This window comes from Symphalangus syndactylus, chromosome 14 (genome assembly GCF_028878055.3).
Source record: "Symphalangus syndactylus isolate Jambi chromosome 14, NHGRI_mSymSyn1-v2.1_pri, whole genome shotgun sequence".
Classification (NCBI taxonomy): Eukaryota; Metazoa; Chordata; class Mammalia; order Primates; family Hylobatidae; genus Symphalangus; species Symphalangus syndactylus.
The window spans coordinates 12,670,894-12,688,242 of record NC_072436.2 but is presented as its reverse complement, the minus strand read 5'-3'; the positions used below and the strand labels follow the sequence as shown (position 1 = coordinate 12,688,242).

General features: G+C 48.4%; 1 protein-coding gene across 5 annotated transcripts in view; it reads left to right on the top strand.

Moving 5' to 3' along the window:
* CYTH1 (cytohesin 1) overlaps nt 1-16,192 on the top strand; it is a 116,863-nt gene extending 100,671 nt beyond the window's left edge. For 4 of the 5 annotated variants that reach the window (XM_055243045.2, XM_055243043.2, XM_055243044.1 and 1 more), the window contains 3 exons: nt 9,272-9,343; nt 9,972-10,126; nt 14,065-16,192. In XM_055243045.2, coding sequence (XP_055099020.1) covers nt 9,272-9,343; nt 9,972-10,126; nt 14,065-14,143 — 306 coding nt within the window. In that variant the 3' untranslated portion in view covers nt 14,144-16,192. Of the gene's footprint in view, nt 1-9,271; nt 9,344-9,971; nt 10,127-13,192; nt 13,249-14,064 lie in introns of all 5 variants that reach the window. The other variant, XM_063617360.1, reaches the window with a different exon arrangement.
* The last annotated feature ends 1,157 nt before the right edge of the window (nt 16,193-17,349 follow it).

Below are 17,349 nucleotides of genomic sequence, written 5' to 3'. Positions count from 1 at the left end.
CCATTCTCCTGCTTCAGCCTCCCGAGTAGCTGGGACTACAGGCGCCCACTGCCGCGCCTGGCTAATTTTTTTGGTATTTTTAGTAGAGACGGGGTTTCACCATGTTAGTCAGGATGGTCTTGATCTCCTGACCTTGTGATCTGCCCGCCTCGGCCTCCCAAAGTGCCGAATACATTTCTTAAGACACAGAGAGGATGCTGTCAGAGTTAAGATGGTAGACTGAAACTTCCACACAGAATTACCTAGCAGAGCAAAAGACTAGTAAAAAAATAAGTAGGGAAAAATAGCAACCAAGCAGGGGAAGAGGCAGAACGAATTCAGTGCACTGCAGCCCTGGGCTGCAGCGGAAGCAGCAGTGGCGGGGGCAGCAGTCAGGAGCAGTGTGCAGGGTTTCTACCTCACAGCCCGGGATTTGAGGAGACCTGGCAGTCTCGCTGGTTTCTCAGGTCTAGGAGGAAGCAAACTGAATGGGACTTGTTATTTTTTCCTCCCTGATCAACGAGTAGTAAAATCTCCTGCTGGGTGGACATTGGTGAAATGGGAAAGGTGAAAAAAGCAGCTGTTATAGACATAAGTAAAGGCTCAGGACTGTATATTCAATGGGGAACACATGGAGGGTCTCCCATGAGCATGATATCCATCCCCAAATACAGGGGTCCTCAACCCCAGGCCATAGGACAGTACCAGTCTGTGGCCTGTTACGAGCCAGGCCACACAGTGGGAGGTGAGTGGCAGGTGAGCAGTGGAAGCTTCATCTGTATTTACAGCCAGTTGCTCCCCATCACTCACATTACCTCCTGAGCTCCACCTCCTGTCAGATCAGTGGCGGCATTAGATTCTCATAGGAGTGCGAACCCTGTTGTAAATTGCGTGGGCTGGAGATCTAGGTTTTGCACTCCTTCTGAGAATCTAATGCCTGATGATCTGAGGTGGAGCTGAGGCAGTGATGCTAGCGCTGGGGAGTGGCTGCAAATACAGATGAATGTTAGCAGAGAGGTTTGACTGCACAGAGACCATAATAATACATCAGTTGCTTGCAGATTCATCAAAACTCTATCAGTGAGTGGCAAGTGACAATTAGCCTGCCTCTGGTGGCAGGCTTAATAGTGGCAAGTGAGCTGATGTACTTCAATTGTACAGCTGTATCTGGTGGCAGGCTTTAAGTCAGAATCCAACACTTATTTCAGTCCATGCATGGCCTGCCCATTATTTTATTTACCACTGCCATCTGCATCTCTTTCCCACACTGTGTACTTGTCTCAGCCACGGTTTTGGTAAGCCCACTCACCAACCCTAGCCAAAATGAGTAAAAACCAAATGTCACTGGAGAGCTTCTGTGAAAAGGGGGAGAGACCCATTGATGAGGCAGCAGAAGATGCCAAGACTGTCAACAAAAATAAAGCTGCATAGTAAAGAAAATGCCAAGAGATCTACTCAAATTCTAGGTTCATTTCAACAGGTGATCACATTCACCACGCCCACTTTGTAGAATATGTGGTGACCAACTACCCAACAAAGCCATGAAAGCTTCAAAACTGCTTCACCATGGAGAGAAAGCACCCTGCATCAAAAGACAAGCCTTTGGAGTTTTCAAAAGAAAAAAACGTAAACATCAAGAACAGAAGCAATTATTGAAGGCCACCCCTTCATCAAATATATCTGCACTGAAAGCATCATTCTTAGTGTCTAACTGCATTGCCAAAGCCAGGACTGGCTGTTGGTGAAGAGTTGATCCTGCCTGCTGCTAAGGACATTTGTCATGAGCTTTTAGGAGAGGCTGTGGTTCAAAAGGTGGCACGTGTTGCTCTTTCGGCCAGCACCATAACTAGATGGATTGATGAAATAGCAGCAGATATTGAGGCACAATTGTTAGAGAGGATTAATGAGTCACTGTGGTACTCAATCCAGGTTGACAAGTCTACCGATGTTGACAACAAGACAACAATGCTTGTTTTTCTGTGACATATTTTTCAGGGGGATGTTCAGGAGGATATGTTATGTGTGCTTTAGTTACCAACCAACACCACGGCTGCTATTCAAGTCTTTGAATTATTACATATCAGGGAAACTGAGCTGTTTTGTTTTGTTTTGTGTTGTTATATGCATGGATGGAGCGGCTGCTGTGACTGGACAGCTACTCAGGTCAAAGAGGTCACTTCCAAATGTGAGTCTATGCAGTATGTCATCCGTAGAGAAGTGATGGCTAGCCAAAAAGTGTCACCTGAACTTAACAACATTTATGCAGGATGTAATTAAAATTACCAACCACATTAAAGTACATGCCCTAACTCAGGTCTGTTCACGTGGCTGCTCTGATACACAGAGTGAGATGCTTTCTAAAGGCACATCACTGGCCAGAGTTTCTGAGTTACAACAGCCACTTCAGAGATTTCTTCTAGAAAAAGTCACCACTAGCAGCGCATTTCAGTGACACAGAATATAGGTCAGGAAACTTGCGTACTTGTGTGACACATTAAACCTACTCACAAACTCAAACTGTCACTTCAGGGGAGAGTGACAAGTGTGTCCCAGTCGGCAGATCCAGTGGCTGCTTCAAAGCCAAACTGGAATTACAGGGGTGATGAGTGAACACTGGGATTTCTGACATGTTTCAAACATTAGAGAGATTGTGAAAGAGACGGAGCCAGGGCTTTCTTTCCCCCAGCTGGTGCATGTCACCTGCCTCAGCTTTCAGAAGAGCTTGAGCGATACTTCCCAACCACAAAAGAACCTGAACTGGAAAGGAATGGATCCGTGACCCATTCGAGAATAAGCCAGGTGAATCAACTTTGCCAGTGCTAGAAGAGGATCGACTGCTTGAGATCACAAATGACAGTGGCCTTAAAAGTACGTTTGAGACAACTTCAAATCTCCATATGTTCTGGATTAAAGTCAAGGCAGAATATCCTGAGATTGCCCCAAAAGCACTGAAAGCCTCTGCTTCCACGCCCAGCATCCTGTGTTTGTGAAGCAGTGTTTTCTGCAGTGACAGCAGCCAGAGAGTGATTACAGAGTAGACTGGACACAAGCAACACATGTTGGGTGTTACTGTCTCCCATCACCCCCAGATGGGACTATCTAGTTGCAGGAAAACAAGCTCAGGGCTCCCACTGATTCTACATTATAGTGAGTTGTATAATTATTTCATTATATATTACAGTGTAATAACAATAGAAATAAAGTGTACAATAAATGTAACGTAGGCTGGGCGCGGTGGCTCACGCCTGTAATCCCAGCAGTTTGGGAGGCCGAGGCAGGTGGATCACCTGAGGTTGGGAGTTCGAGACCAGTCTGACCAACATGGAGAAACCCCATCTCTACTAAAAATAAAAAATTAGCCAAGTGTGATGGCACATGCCTGTAATCCCAGCTACCAGGGAGGCTGTGGCAGGAGAATCGCTTGAACCCGGGAGGCGGAGGTTGCGGTGAGCCAAGATCGCGCCATTGCACTCCAGCCTGGGCAACAAAAGCGAAACTGTGCCTCAAAAAATAAAAATTAATTAATTATTTATTTATTTAAAAAAATGTAATGTGCTCGAATCATCCCGAACCATCTTCCCCCCCCTGCTTTGGTCCATGGAAAAATTGTCTTCCACGAAACCAGTCCCTGGTACCAAAAAGGCTGGGGACTGCTGCCTAGATAGATGGAGCAAACCTTGACGTTGGATACTTACAGTCCCAGAGGAAAGACCAGAACTCAGGGAGTATCTTAGATGAGCTCTCCCACCACTCACCATTCTCTTACGAGACTGCATAATATGCTAGAATGCAGAACACCTGGCCGCCCACCACAGGTCAGGGTAAGTGGTTAGGGGGACACAAGCAGATCAGAGATTCACGGGAGGAGAACCAGGGGTCACTCACAGATTTACCAGAGCCAGCTGGAAGGCCAGAAAACCAAGGTTTCCGTCTTCAAACAAGTGAGAACCCAAGCAATAGCATATACTTACAATGCAACCATTAATGATATAATCATAGAATTATAACTTATTTATTGACAGATAAGTTAAAACTTGAAGGAGTGGAACAAATTAGCTGAAAATATAGTCATGTCCTATAAATATAATGTCTTAAATGCTTGAGCCAGTCACAGAGATTATATCTGAAAAAGACAAGTATTAAAACAATGAGAGGAAAGCTAGCAGGTGCAGAGAACAGAAGACGATCCCAGTAATACCAGAGTAATTGGTGCCTGCAGAATCAAAGATACAGTGTGGCATGAGGTTATTTCCCTGAGAAAAAGGAAAAAGCCCTGAATCTGCAAATCAAAGAAGACACCGTATTTCAGGAAACTTTGTTACAGAAAGGGTAGCTCCAAAGCCTGGCCCCTTTAGACCACTGAACTCGGAGCCAAGTGTCTGGTCATTCTGTTGGAAAAAGCAGATCATCTCCAGCAGCTTTTAGTGCCAGAAGTTAAAGTATCAAGGTCTGCACAGTTTCGAAGAGAAGAATGACCCAAGACCCTTTATCCAGCCACATTGTCGTTTAAGTAAAGCACAGCTGGCCGCACTCTCCTGAAGAAAACATGTGAAATGCGGCACTTTGGAACCCTTCTTGAAAAAAAATTGCTTGACAGTAACATCCAGCAAGTAAGAGAATGAATCACAAGAAAGGCCCCGGGAAGTAAAAGACTGGTAGTGAGCACTGAACTATTCATTTAAATACATAACTAATACTTCAGTATACAACTAATACTGAAATATGCTTAAGTACAGAATACGAAAATATACTTAAGTATGGAACTAATACCAAAATATACTTAAGTATAGAACTAATAGCTAAATATACCTCATATAGAAGTAATAGCTAAATAAACTTAAATATAGAGCTAATACTAAAATATGCTTAAATATAAAACGAATACTAATTAACCAGAAATTGTGGCTGCAGGATAGACCGTGAATGTTATAAACCTGGGCGATGTAAAAGTGAAATAATCAATAAAAATCAGGAGGTGGGAGGAGGAACGATGTGAAGAGTTAGAAGATTTTGTACTTTTTAAAATGCGGAGTCAAGAAATATTGTTAAAATGGAAGCATGTTGTATTTTTTTAAAAGAATGAGTAAAACCTCTTTTTTTTTTTTTTTTGAGACAGAGTCTTGCTCTGTCGCCTAGGCTGGAGTGCAGTGTCGTGATCTTGCAGTGGCTCACTGCAACCTCTGCCTCCCAGGTTTAAGAGATTCTCCTGCCTCATCCTCCTGAGTAGCTGGGATTACAGGCACGTGCCACCACATGCGGCTAATTTTTGTATTTTTAGTAGAGATGGGGTTTCACCATGTTGGTCAGGCTGGTCTCAAACTCCTGACCTCGTGATCCGCCCGCCTCAGCCTCCCAAAGTGCTGGGATTACAGGCGTGAGCCACCGCGCCGGGTCAAACCTCTTAATGTTTTCATAAACTTCTTTGTCTTAACTTGAATAAGGTTATTTCAGGAACTCTTGTGGTAAAGAAACATTTACTTTGAAGTTCAACACTTCTTCAGTTTCTGCTTCCTTTTTTCCCAGTTAAATTCTAAACAATTAAAATAGAATGTGTTTTATGAAAATAATACCACTTGAAATATCCCATTTTCATAAAACCTGTTTCTCTCCCACTCTCTGTACACACACAAAATATCTTCACCTAATGTCAGCAATGATAATTTAGGAGTGATTGGATTTGGAGTATTTTTAAACCTTTCACCTGTATTCTTTTCTACAATATTTAGTTCTTTATAATAAGCAATTCATATTTTTACAACAACAGTGATTGTTCTTAAAGACAAATTTAAAAAGCCAAACATGTTGGCCTCGGTTATTTGCCTCTTCACGAGGGAAGTGAGTGGTTATTGGGCACGCACAAGTCATCAGTGAGGGGTGCAGCCTGCCTATTCTTAGGGCTGCCAGAGTCCACTTGAAGTTCTAGACTGGGGCCTTTTTAATGTTTGGGATTTTACATTGCTGCCCAGGAACTTAACGTTCAGTTGTTTCCATCAGTGGTTCTCATTCTGTCTTTCACTCCAGCACTGAGGGATAGCGTGAGCACCTGTCTGCGATGCTGGCTCACTCAAGCCAGTTCTCAAGTGGCAGGATGAGTGTGCTAAGAAGAGCGAGGAGGGCCACGCTCTGCAGGATGGAGCAGGAAAGAGGCGGGGCCAGGAAAGATACCAGAATCCCCAGTGGGTTCTCCCGGTGACCAGGAGGGTCTTCTTATAACTTGGTCCCCACTCCCAGGCTGAAGACCATGGGTGTAAATCATTTTGGTTTAAAATCATTTTCCATCGAGAACGTGCATCACGCACGTGTAACCCGGATGCCACAGGCCTCACCAGTCAGAGTATACATTATGTCACATACTTATTGAGTTTCAAAGTGTGATTACTCTTAGACCACCCACCTGCTCGCCTGGTGATGCCTCAACCCAGTTAACCCAGCGGAATCCTCAAAAGGTGCAGGCACCAGTGAAACCCTAGAAGTGAGAATGGGGAGGGTAAAAACCAGAAGCAGAATTGGCTGAGAACTGTTTAGGAAACAGACCAGCTGTCGCCCTCACCTCATGCTCCTGAGGGCCTGTCTCCACCCCCCAGGCAGAAGTCTGAGCACTCGCTCACAGGAGAGACTGACACCAAGCGTTTATGGATGAGGGACCCTAGGCCTAGTTGAAGGCAGGGGCATTTTCCCCAGACAGGAGTGTGGGGTAAATGCACCCTTCTCGAATGCCGAGGACTTCTCCCACCCCCGGCTTCCCCTCACTCAGCTCTAGGAACCACAGGTAGCCAGGTCTGTAGCTTGCACACAGTGGGAAGCTTCTCTGCCCAAGAAGAGATGCGTGAAGATATTTAGTCAGATTCCCCAGCAGACAGCCTAGTGAGAGGGCCCTCGTAGATGGCCACAGTCCACAGGCTTCGGGTCCCAGTCAGCTCTTAGTCTTCCACTCTTCAAATGGGACAACCAGGGAGTCCCAGATACCTGAGGAATTCCTGCCAGCTGAGAGTAGGTAGAGACCAAAGCAGCCGAACAGCCAAAGAGCAACTTGGATGAGACGGTGGGGGGTCCAGGAAGAAGAAGGGTCTGCCGCTCTAAAGAGACTCTCGGCCATCTCAGGTGACATCACAGCTGCGAAACAAGAACAGGATCCTGTATGACGCCACGGAACAAAAATAATAAAAAAAAATCCTCCTGGAAATTCAAAGCATGGTAGAAGTGAAAACTCAATGGAAAAGTTGGAAGAAAAGCATTAAGAAAGTCTCCCAGAAAGAATAAAAAGGCAGAGGGAAAATAATAAAGGAAAGACTTATTTTCCAAAGAAGAACTAGTCCAGGAGGTCTAGCATGTTCCAGAGAAGCTGAGAAAACGAAGAGGAGGTAACCCTTGACAAAATAATTTTTAAAAACCTCCCCCAAATGACGGATGTGTTTCCAGGTTGGAAGGCTTACTGAATACCCTGCATGATGACTGAAAATGAATGCATGCCAAGGCTGCCTCCTTAGGGGCCTCATAGCACCGAGGACACAGAGGACGGCAGTCATGTGCAAAGCACCAGCAACCAGAACAGCTTTGTACGGGGTGATATTGAATGCTGAAGGCAGGAATGCTGGGCTTCCCAGTCTTGGAGGAGGGTCACGTCCAGCCTAGATTGTTAGGCCCAGCCAGATAGCAGCCAGGTGTGAGGGTCAAATAGAAACATTCTTAGCCAAGTGAGATCTCAGAAATGTTACCACCCACACACCCTTTCTCAGGATGCTGGTGGAGGACAAAGGCCTTGGTTGTAGGAAACCAGAGATCTTGAAACCTCTTGTTTCAAGAGTGGAGGGAAGAGTGCTCTGGAATGGAGAGTGCTGAGCTTAAGGATGAAGCAATTTACCAAGTGTCAAGGCAACCAGTCCAGACTGGAACAGGTTTCAGAGGCTCCAGGAAGGATTACTTCAAGAAAGGAAAATTAATAGGATGCCTGATACAAATTAGCATTAGCAAGGAGATTTTGATAAGAGGTTAACCATTTGCAATTGGTTTTGGTGGTAAGGTCACAGAAATAAAAATCAAAGGAACAACCCACTTCTCCACCCTCCATAATTTTGGTTTCAGTGGGGAAGGAAGCTTTTCGGGAAGGAAAAAATTAGGAAGTTCACTATATGGCACAGGTCAGAAGAGAAACATGGTGTTAATGAAGACACTATATAGCCCTACCTCAGATGACCAGATCGTTATTTGAGGAGGACGGCGGGTATGAATATGCCTGGGTAAGAGGAGGAGCTCAGTCCTCTCCTGTAGGTAACACCTAAAATCAAGCACTCAAAAGGCAGCAGTTCTAATACGGTATTTTGGAGATGTGTGAGATGCAGAGGTAAAGACCAAGCAGGTTGACTTGAAGAAGTTGGAAATAGTTGCTACCTGGGGTGGGGAAATGGCTGAAAGACTCTTTTTCGCTTTTAGAGAACTCATAGAACTGGTTGGTTTTTTTTGTTTGTTTGTTTTTTTTTTTGAGACGGAGTCTTGTTCTGTCGCCCAGGTTGGAGTCCAGTGGTGCTATCTGAGCTCACTGCAAGCTCCATCTCTCGGGTTCACACCATTCTCCTGGCCAAATATAAAGACTTTAACAGTGCTAGGACTTGGCCATGGGTTGGCTGGATATCAGGGGACTGTGAAGCTGCTGTCAGACGTGTGCTGGAAGTGTCTGCAGTGCCGTGCCCTCTGCAGATGAGACGGGACTAGTTGGTGAGTGCAGCTCTGTTCTGGACAGGAGTCGAGGTGGCTTTGGAAATCCAGGTGGAGTTGTCAAGATGGTGGTGTCTCTGAGGATTGCACTGTCTGGCGGTGGGGCGATGGACAGAGGCAGTGAGTGGTTAATGGTCTGACCCATAGCTGCAGTCCCAAGCATCAGGGGCACTAGGGTGAAAGTAGGAAAGGCTTCCTGGAGTTGTTGCCCCAGAACTGAGGCTTTGGAGGTGAGTGGGAGAGCCAGGCAAAGGGAAGAGGGAAAGGTTCTTTCTAGGGGAAAGGGGCCCGCACACTCCCTGCTTGAGGACCGTGCCCAGGTCATTGCCGGCCACACTCTCACGGTGTCTGTTGAATCTTCTGGGCTTTCTACTTGCAGAGGACTTGCAGTTATATTGACGATCCTCAGACATTTTTGGCGTTATTCTTGTTTAGAATGTAAGGAGTTCTCTCAGGCTGATTTGTGAACTTCATGTCCTGGGAGAAGGCAGGAGAGTTCAGATGAGTTGCCCACGGGGAATCTGACAGTGTGTGTCCTTAAACTGTGATCTTAAACTTCCTCTCTTCAACTGTTCTGTAGGATAAGGAGCCCCGTGGAATCATCCCTTTAGAGAATCTGAGTATCCGGGAAGTGGAGGACTCCAAAAAACCAGTGAGTATTTTTGCTGAGATATTTTGAGGGGAGAGAGGGGATGGGCATTTCAAAGATTTTTTTTAAAAAACTCAAAACCAAAAAACTGAAAAGAGCGATCAGGCTTTTATTTAGTCTAATTTTTTATTATATTGCTCAAGCCAAAGATGAGACTCAAAATCACCTCTTCCTGTGCCATCCGTCTGCTTTATCGTTTCACTTAGTGAATGTCACATGAGGTGTAGAAGTTGCCCCTCCTGCGATGGCAGCGGCAAGCACGCATGAGTGGGCTATGTAGTTTATAACCTTGGGACGCCTTCCATTTATTTTTCCTTTGTTTTGGACTATCATGATATTACTGGCTTGACTTTAAAAAGTCTTAAGTAACCTGCAGTTCTCTCCATATTTTACATGCATTGGAAGTGGAGCTAACTTATATCAGGCCGATATGTTTGCAAACGAGACTTATTGATATACAATTTACAGCCTCCAGAATTCCACTTCTAGGCTTCACTTTTCCACAGGAAAGTATGTATTCCTTGTATTTTGTGAAGGTCAGAATAAAGGGGCTTTGGGGAAAGAAATCAGCATATTTCTCAGTTAACAGCTTCCTTTTCTCCACTCTCTCCCTCTCTGTTTTGATTCTCAGAACTGCTTTGAGCTTTATATCCCCGACAATAAAGACCAAGTTATCAAGGCCTGCAAGACCGAGGCTGACGGGCGGGTGGTGGAGGGGAACCACACTGTTTACCGGATCTCAGCTCCGACGCCCGAGGAGAAGGAGGAGTGGATTAAGTGCATTAAGTAAGTGACTGCTGAGAAAGGGAAGTGCGCACCTGATGCGGCCCTCACCTCACCAGGTGTTGATCGTCTTAGTGGTTAAACATACCGCCCGCATCTCTTCTGTGCTCCAAGTTCTTAGGGAAGCTTCGTCCTGGTTCTCAGCTGACGATTTCCCAAGAGGCCTTTGGATTCTTGGCTATTACAGCATATGTAAGAGAGCACGTCCCATCTGGGTTCCCCACGTGTCCTCATAGACCCAAAATAGGAAGAGGCGAGTGAGCTACCCGCACAGATGCCATCTGCTCAACTGGTCTTTCCGTGTCTGACGAAGCCGCTCTCATTCTCATAGTGACAGCTCAGAGGAGATAGTAGTCATGTTCTGTAATTTGTGAATCCTGTGAGTCACCATTTTCCTAGCTACAGATGAGGAAACTGAGGCCCATAGAGGTTAAGAAATTTGCTGGAAGTCACATACCGTAATCCAAGGTCCGGGAGGAGGGAGAAGCTTCCTCAGGGTTCCACAGCTGAGAAGTGGAGCTCCCAAATCCAGGCCTCTGACTCCTAGCTCTCGGCTCTGTCGGCTCCACTGGGCCACGCCATGTAAGGTCTGTCACGGGGCTGGAAATTTCCTGATGTGACAAGTAGCTGGAAACATGGCTTTCTAAAGCCAGTTGGCTTCTCTTGCTTAATGTTCTTCTCTGGGACTTGGTCCGCCTGGCTCTCCCTCCAGTCCCTGTGCGAGGGTCAGCAGTGAGCATTCTGACTTTGCCTTCCCTCAGTGATCCTTTCTCCTAAGAGCACAGCCTTGTCCTCTCCCTCCTGGGTGCTTCATCCATGAGAGTTCACCTAGCTGTTTTCCTGAGAAAGATTCCTCAGCTGCCTGTGACTTCACCTGGAAAACAGGGAGAATGTGCCCACAGGTGACTGCCAAGGCCCCTGTAAGTCCTCTGTGTACTGTGTGACAGGCTTTCTCCCACCCAGACTACAGCCCCGTTCCCGAGGGAGTGCAGTATCCTCCAGCCTTTGTTTTATCTTTTGGTATTTCTACTCAGACCAGTGTAGGTTTTGGCCGAGGCTAAATACCTTAAAACTGACTGAAGATGGAGATGATGTGATGATGGAGGGAAAGGAATAGATGATATATCCTCTCAAAAGTAAATTCATGCAATGAAAACAGACAGGAACCAGCTGGAGAGAGGATGAATTTGGCACCAGGTCATGCTGTGCCAAGAGTCCTCGCTCTGTCTCTCTGAGTGCAGTGCCTGGTAGGTGGGTAGCCTACTTTTTCTGTGTGATAGAGGTCATTTCTGCCTCACGGGGCTCTTTTGAGGATTAAATGAGATCGTGTAGTGGGCATGGGGTTTGGCAGCTTCCCTGGCATGACAGCCATCATGGGAAGTGTGGCCCTGAGCAGGGGCCAGCCCACCCTCCATTGAGCAGACACGGCGCCACGGTGCTTTCAGAGTCCCCTACCAGTAATGGCACAAGCCCTGTGTTCTGGGGAAGAAAACAGCACTGTTGTGGGGGACCTGTATCCTTTTTTTAACATACTGAAAAAAAATTTATTGAATCATTATGAAATGTATTTTTTATATAAGATTTGAAGTAAGGGTTGTAAGTTTGTTCTCACGAATGAATAGCTGATGGTCCGGACACCATTTATGGATTCATTGGCGTCGCCCCCACTGACTTCATGTGCTCTCCTTAGAGTGTACCCAGCTCCCCCGCCACGCTTCATGCACCTGCCGCTCCGCCGCGCCTCCCAGCGTAGCATTGTGGTGTGCTTTGACTGTGCTGGCTGGCGGGTTCCCTGTCCTCCCCTCACTGGTCTTTCAAAAGTTTTGGCTGGTTTTGTACATGTGTCTTTCATATGATTTTTACTTCTATAGTCAGAAAAACTAAGCATTTTTCAAAGTCACATTTAGAATCATTCAACCCTTTCATGAGCGTGAGTGCCAAGTTCTCCTGTGGGCTTGCTGGGTTCCTCTGCTCTGTCCCGGAGCGGGCTGGCCTCAGCCTGGGGATCTGCAGATACCCTCTTGGCACTCTGCAGGCACGCCGTCCTCAAACCTCCTTGCACCCAGTGCGAGGTGGGCCCATTAGGATGATTATCCCCATTTCACACATGAGGACACTGAGGCACAGCAAAGTTGAGTGAGTTGTCCAAAACCACACAGAGGTGGAGCTGGTCCTCAAACCTGAGCAGTGTGACTCACGCAGCTGCACTGGTAACCACCATGCAGCCTCAGCTGTCCTTGGCCCTAGATACTTCTCCCAGTGGAAACATTGGTGACAACAGGAGCAGGAAGATGATCTGGCTGGTGGATGCCTCCTCCCCAGTATTGCCAGAAAGGCTTTCAAAGTCAAGTTCAGGACATGTTTTCCTCTCACGAAGTGCTTTTCCTAGAGTTCCCAGCACCCTCAGTTCTAGTGCCCCTGCTGTGCGGGTGGTCCCAGCACCCTCAGTTCTAGTGCCCCTGCCATGCGGGTTGTCACAGCATTCGGTTCTGTAGAATCAGGTGTGTTCTCTAATGCCGGGACTTTCTTCACACTGTACCCAGAGGTACAGCAGTAGAACTGCGTGTCAGTGGTAACAGCGACTGCCATTGAGTGTGTCGGCCAGGTGCTGAGATGTGCTCTTCGAGTACGGGATCTCTTTTTGACTCTCTGGAACCCAGGGAGGTGGAGGTGGGGCATCTTCAGCTCGCACGTGAGGAAGTGAGAGTTGAGGAGCAGCAGGCAGGGCCAGGCCTGGGGCCTGGTGTCCGACCGCAGCCCAGCCCCCCTCATCACCTGACACTGTGCCTCTGCACACAGGGCAGCGCCACACGCACCTCTCTGCAGAAACCCCCAGCTTACCCAAAAGGGTTGGCCTACCCAGGAAGCCAAGGGAGATTCACCCCAACACCTCCAAAAATGAAAGCACGTGTTCCGGCCGCCAGACTCCCTCGTGAAAGCACTTTGGGTGGTCAGACCGCTTCCTGGTGAGATCCCATCAGGACATGTTTCTAGTGCTCTTCAGTTCCTAGCACTCGCCGGGGAGCTGCGGAAGCATTTTCCCATGGACACACTGTCTCTCGTGAATAGGTTCCGGGTCAGCCCAGGAGAGCCATAGCAGCTGCTGGTGCCACCGCTTAGCAGGGGTGAGTGCCTTGCCTGCAGTCAGGAGCTCTGGAACAAATCATCACTTAGGATACGGCTTCCCTGGAAAGAAATTAAGTGTCAGAACTTTCAGACCATAACTTGCTTGAAAGTCGAGAATGGCAGACATAGGGTTGTGGTGTTGCCCGTCCACTGCAGGTGCTCCAGCCCGCGGCGCGGCCTGTGCTGCTGTCTTTGAGGCTGTAGCACAAGCATGAGCTCGGGCCCCCTCCCTGTGCACCGGAGACCCAGCCAGGTCCAGCCGGTCTGTCCATGGTGCCCCACCAGCAGCATCGTGCCAGGCAGTGCCGCCTGCAGAGTCATGGAGCCTTAGTTATTGAGCAGGTGCACGTGGGGGGCTTGGAAGGCCCCACTGCATTACCATGCCAGCTATCACACACCCCGTGCCAGAGGACTGCATGTGACACAGCTTGATTATGTGGCACTCACTGCTGCAAAGCAAAGTCAGATGTCATCATGGAAACTCAAGCACCAGTTTTTTTCTCTGAATTGGAATATAGCTGTAAGAATGTGGCATGATTCTGTTCCTAAATGTGAATTGATTATGATGTTGAAAGAGGTGAAAACCCCAAAATTTTCTTGTCATGTGTTCCTGTGTCTCTTTCAAAGTGTGTCACCTTAGGTCACTGGGTGGACACAGCAAGGGTGGAGGACACTAACTTGGCCTCTGCAGTGATGGTGGGGTGGGACAGGGGTTGTGGGGCACGAGGGGCCCCTGAGAAGCAAGCCCCTGCCTGGGTGTGTTTCTTCTGATTCTGTCCCTCACGTCTCTGTTTTCTCCCTTTTCTGTGCTCCAGAGCAGCCATCAGCAGGGACCCTTTCTACGAAATGCTTGCAGCACGGAAAAAGAAGGTCTCCTCCATGAAGCGACACTGAGCATGCAGCCAAGGGCGTTGGTCTGCAGGGGCCTTGCAGCTCCCGCTCTTCTCCCGCACCTCCACGGATGCACTGCTGCCGAGCAGAGCGTCCTCTGCCAGGCCCCGCCCTGGATTCCTAGAGACTAGCTTCAGCTTTTACTATTTTTTCTAAGTGGGAGAAGGGTGGGCAGTTATCACTGGGGAAGAGAGGACCGGCCACCTGTCCAGCATGGGCTCTAGAGCCCTCCTCTCTCACAGGGCAGAGCTCTTGTCGGCAGGGCAGCCTCCTGGCCAGTTTCTCTGCTCAGTGTTCTGGTAGCAGAGCTCGGAGCCAACTGTTTACCTCTTGGTTGTCCCCGTGAAGAAGCCTTCAAACCCTGCACCATAAATACATGTATCCATATATTATTATATGTTAAGAGAAAAAGGTGGAAAGGAAGAGAAGCCACATACTATAAAGATCTATTTTTTTTTTTTTTTTAAGAGAGAACGTAGTGCTGTTCAGGTGCATTCTGCCCTGGCTGCTCTGGGGAGCTTCTCCCTGGAGAAGAGCACCCGGGGCTGTGGCCGAGGGGCATCAGCCTGGACCCATGGCAGGGCCTGGCCTGCCTCTCCTGTGCTGTGGGAGCTCGCTGCCTGGTGCTTGTCTGGGCGAGACAGACAGGTGAGATCGAGGACGCAGAGGGCAGAGGCTCAGTGGGGCCTCAGACGACACAGTCAGACTCGGGGGCCTGCCCTGGCCAGGGGTGCAGTCGGCAGCAGCGTGCAGTCCGGCAGCTCCCGCGGATGCTTTTCCATCCCAAGTGCCTGCGGAGCGCCGAGGAGAAGAGAGAACTGACTGGACGCTTACGTTGTTTTCCTCCTTCAGAATCCAAGTTCTTGTTGGGCTTTAAAGTAGAAAGTCAGCATTTTCCTTGAGCTAAATACCTAATAACCAAAACTGTGAGGAAGGTTATCGGGACAGAGGTTCCGGATAGCCTGTTTCATTTTGGGTTTTCTTCCTCTTCCCCAGACTCCAGTCCTCGTTCTAGAGGAAGGAGTAGGACTTCCCTGATCCCCGTAGGGCTTCAGCTTTTTCTGCCTCAAAACCAGCCCTAACTGGACTACTCTGGATGCATTTTGTGGTGGGCCCCCTAGAGGGGAAGACGGGCCTTCATCTGCTCTGTAGGGTGCACTGGAGTGAGGGGTGTGGCCGGGCTGCCTCTCGCATCTCTGTCTTCCCCTGCAGGCACTGTGTGAGCTGGCCCTGCCCCTCCTCATTACAGTACGAAGGGAGCCATGACACGCAGCATTTTCCTGCCGTTCTCTCAGGGACTCTCAGGGCAGCTCCTGTCACTCCGCCAGGGCCAGCTTGCCAGTCCAGGCAGAGCAGGTGGCTGGCTGTCTGGCCGTCTCGCCCCGCCCCTCCACAGGACCCTGGACCAGGGTGGTGCAGGGCGCGGCCCCGAGGAGGCAGGTGGAGGAGCTGCGGGTTTCCACAGGGCCGTGTTGCCACAGCTCCTCTGATCCTTTAGGGTTGGCGAGCATCTCTGGAAATAGCTTTTGCAGAGGAGTGGTGGGAGGAATAGAGGGGGACAGTCTGTCACCTCCCTCCCCGCCACTTTGTGTAGATCCTACCTGGAGGGAATGGCTTTAGGTACTTTTGTGCCAGAGCTTGTGAGGGTGACAGAAGAGGGTCCAGGCTGGAAACCTGAACTTTCTGTGTGGGAGAACCAGGTGGTGCCTGTCGAGGTCTGGGCGTGTTTGGGCCGGTGCTGGAGCCTGTCCAGCTGGCCCGGGCCCTGGCCTGGTTCTCAAGTGTTTCCTAGACAGAGAGGCACCTGGGTCAGTATTAGTCTATTTATCAGAGGTGTAAATAATCTATGTATAGTTTTTCTCCTTTTAGATTATTTTGTATTTGTTTAAAAGAAGTTTTGTCAAAATACAAAAATATAAAGAAATGACTGAAAGTTGTTGACAGGGTTTTTAAGAAATTATAATTATTCTAATTGTTTTTGTTTGTTTGGTTTTGCCTTGTAAACTAGCGCCAAGGAACTGCAGCAAATAAACTCCAAATCTGCCCAAGCCATCTTTGTTGTTCGTGGTGTCTCTGGGTTCAGGTGGGGCTTCGAGGTGGGAAAGGAGTGCTGACCGGACGCTTGTGCAGGAGGGTGTCACTCCAGCTGCACCTTGAGTTCAGTCGTAACACCTTGAAAGTGGGAGGAGGGTTCTGTCTTCTATTAAGAGCAGAGTCAGAAAAGATAACTAACTTAGTCTTTGCACCGCCCCCCCACCCCTGCTTTTTTAGAAGAAGAAACGTGAAACGTCAGTTTTAAACTAAGATCAAGAAATATGCCTTCAGTCAATGGAATACACTTTTAGTATGATTCCAGTTTCCAGAGACGACTTCATAACGCCAGGAAGTAAACAGGGAAAAGTCTCAGTGGGCTCGAACCCAGAAGCAGGGGAAGGCGCTTGATGAACCGGCACCGAACAGAGAGACAGCAAAGCACCAGGCTGTCCCCTTCTGTGGGTCCATCACGGGCTGGTCCACGTTCTTCCACACAGCAGCAGTCATGTTTCCTCCTTGCTTCAAGCCCCCAGTCTACCCTGCCCATTCCCCCAGGTGACTGCCCCACTTTACCGAGAAGAGACGACCATCAGGTGTGAAGGGCAGCATTCCTCCTTTCCACCTCCGTCAGAGTTGTTTTTGTTCCCTCCCATCGCCGGAAGAAGTGGCCTCCTTTTTTCCTGTCTCCCCTGGATCCATCTCTGTCAATTATCCTCTGTCTTGTACATATCCCCAGTTTCTTTCCCCATTAATTTCTTTCCCTGAAACCACAGAAACGCCCATCTCATTGGAAAAACAACTCCCTAAGCTCGAACAAGACAGAGATGTCCACTCTTACCACTTCTATTCAGCATTGTACTAGAGGTTCTAGGCAGGGCAATTAGGCAAGAAATGAAAGGCATCCAGATAGGAAAGGAAGAAGGGAGATTACATTTATTTGCTGGTAACAATGACTTTACAATGCCTAGCTGAGCCATGGGAACGGGGCCACTCCCAAGGCTCCAGAACTGTGGGACCACCAGCTTGCCTCCCCAGCCTGGAGAGCTGTATGTAGGCACTAGACGCCATCCTGTGACAGCTGCGGCATGGGCAGAACCCAGCACGGGGTAGGGCTGCTCCTGGCCTTGGGGGATCACGTTAAGATGAGTCAGAGATTATTCTGGAGTCTTAAGATT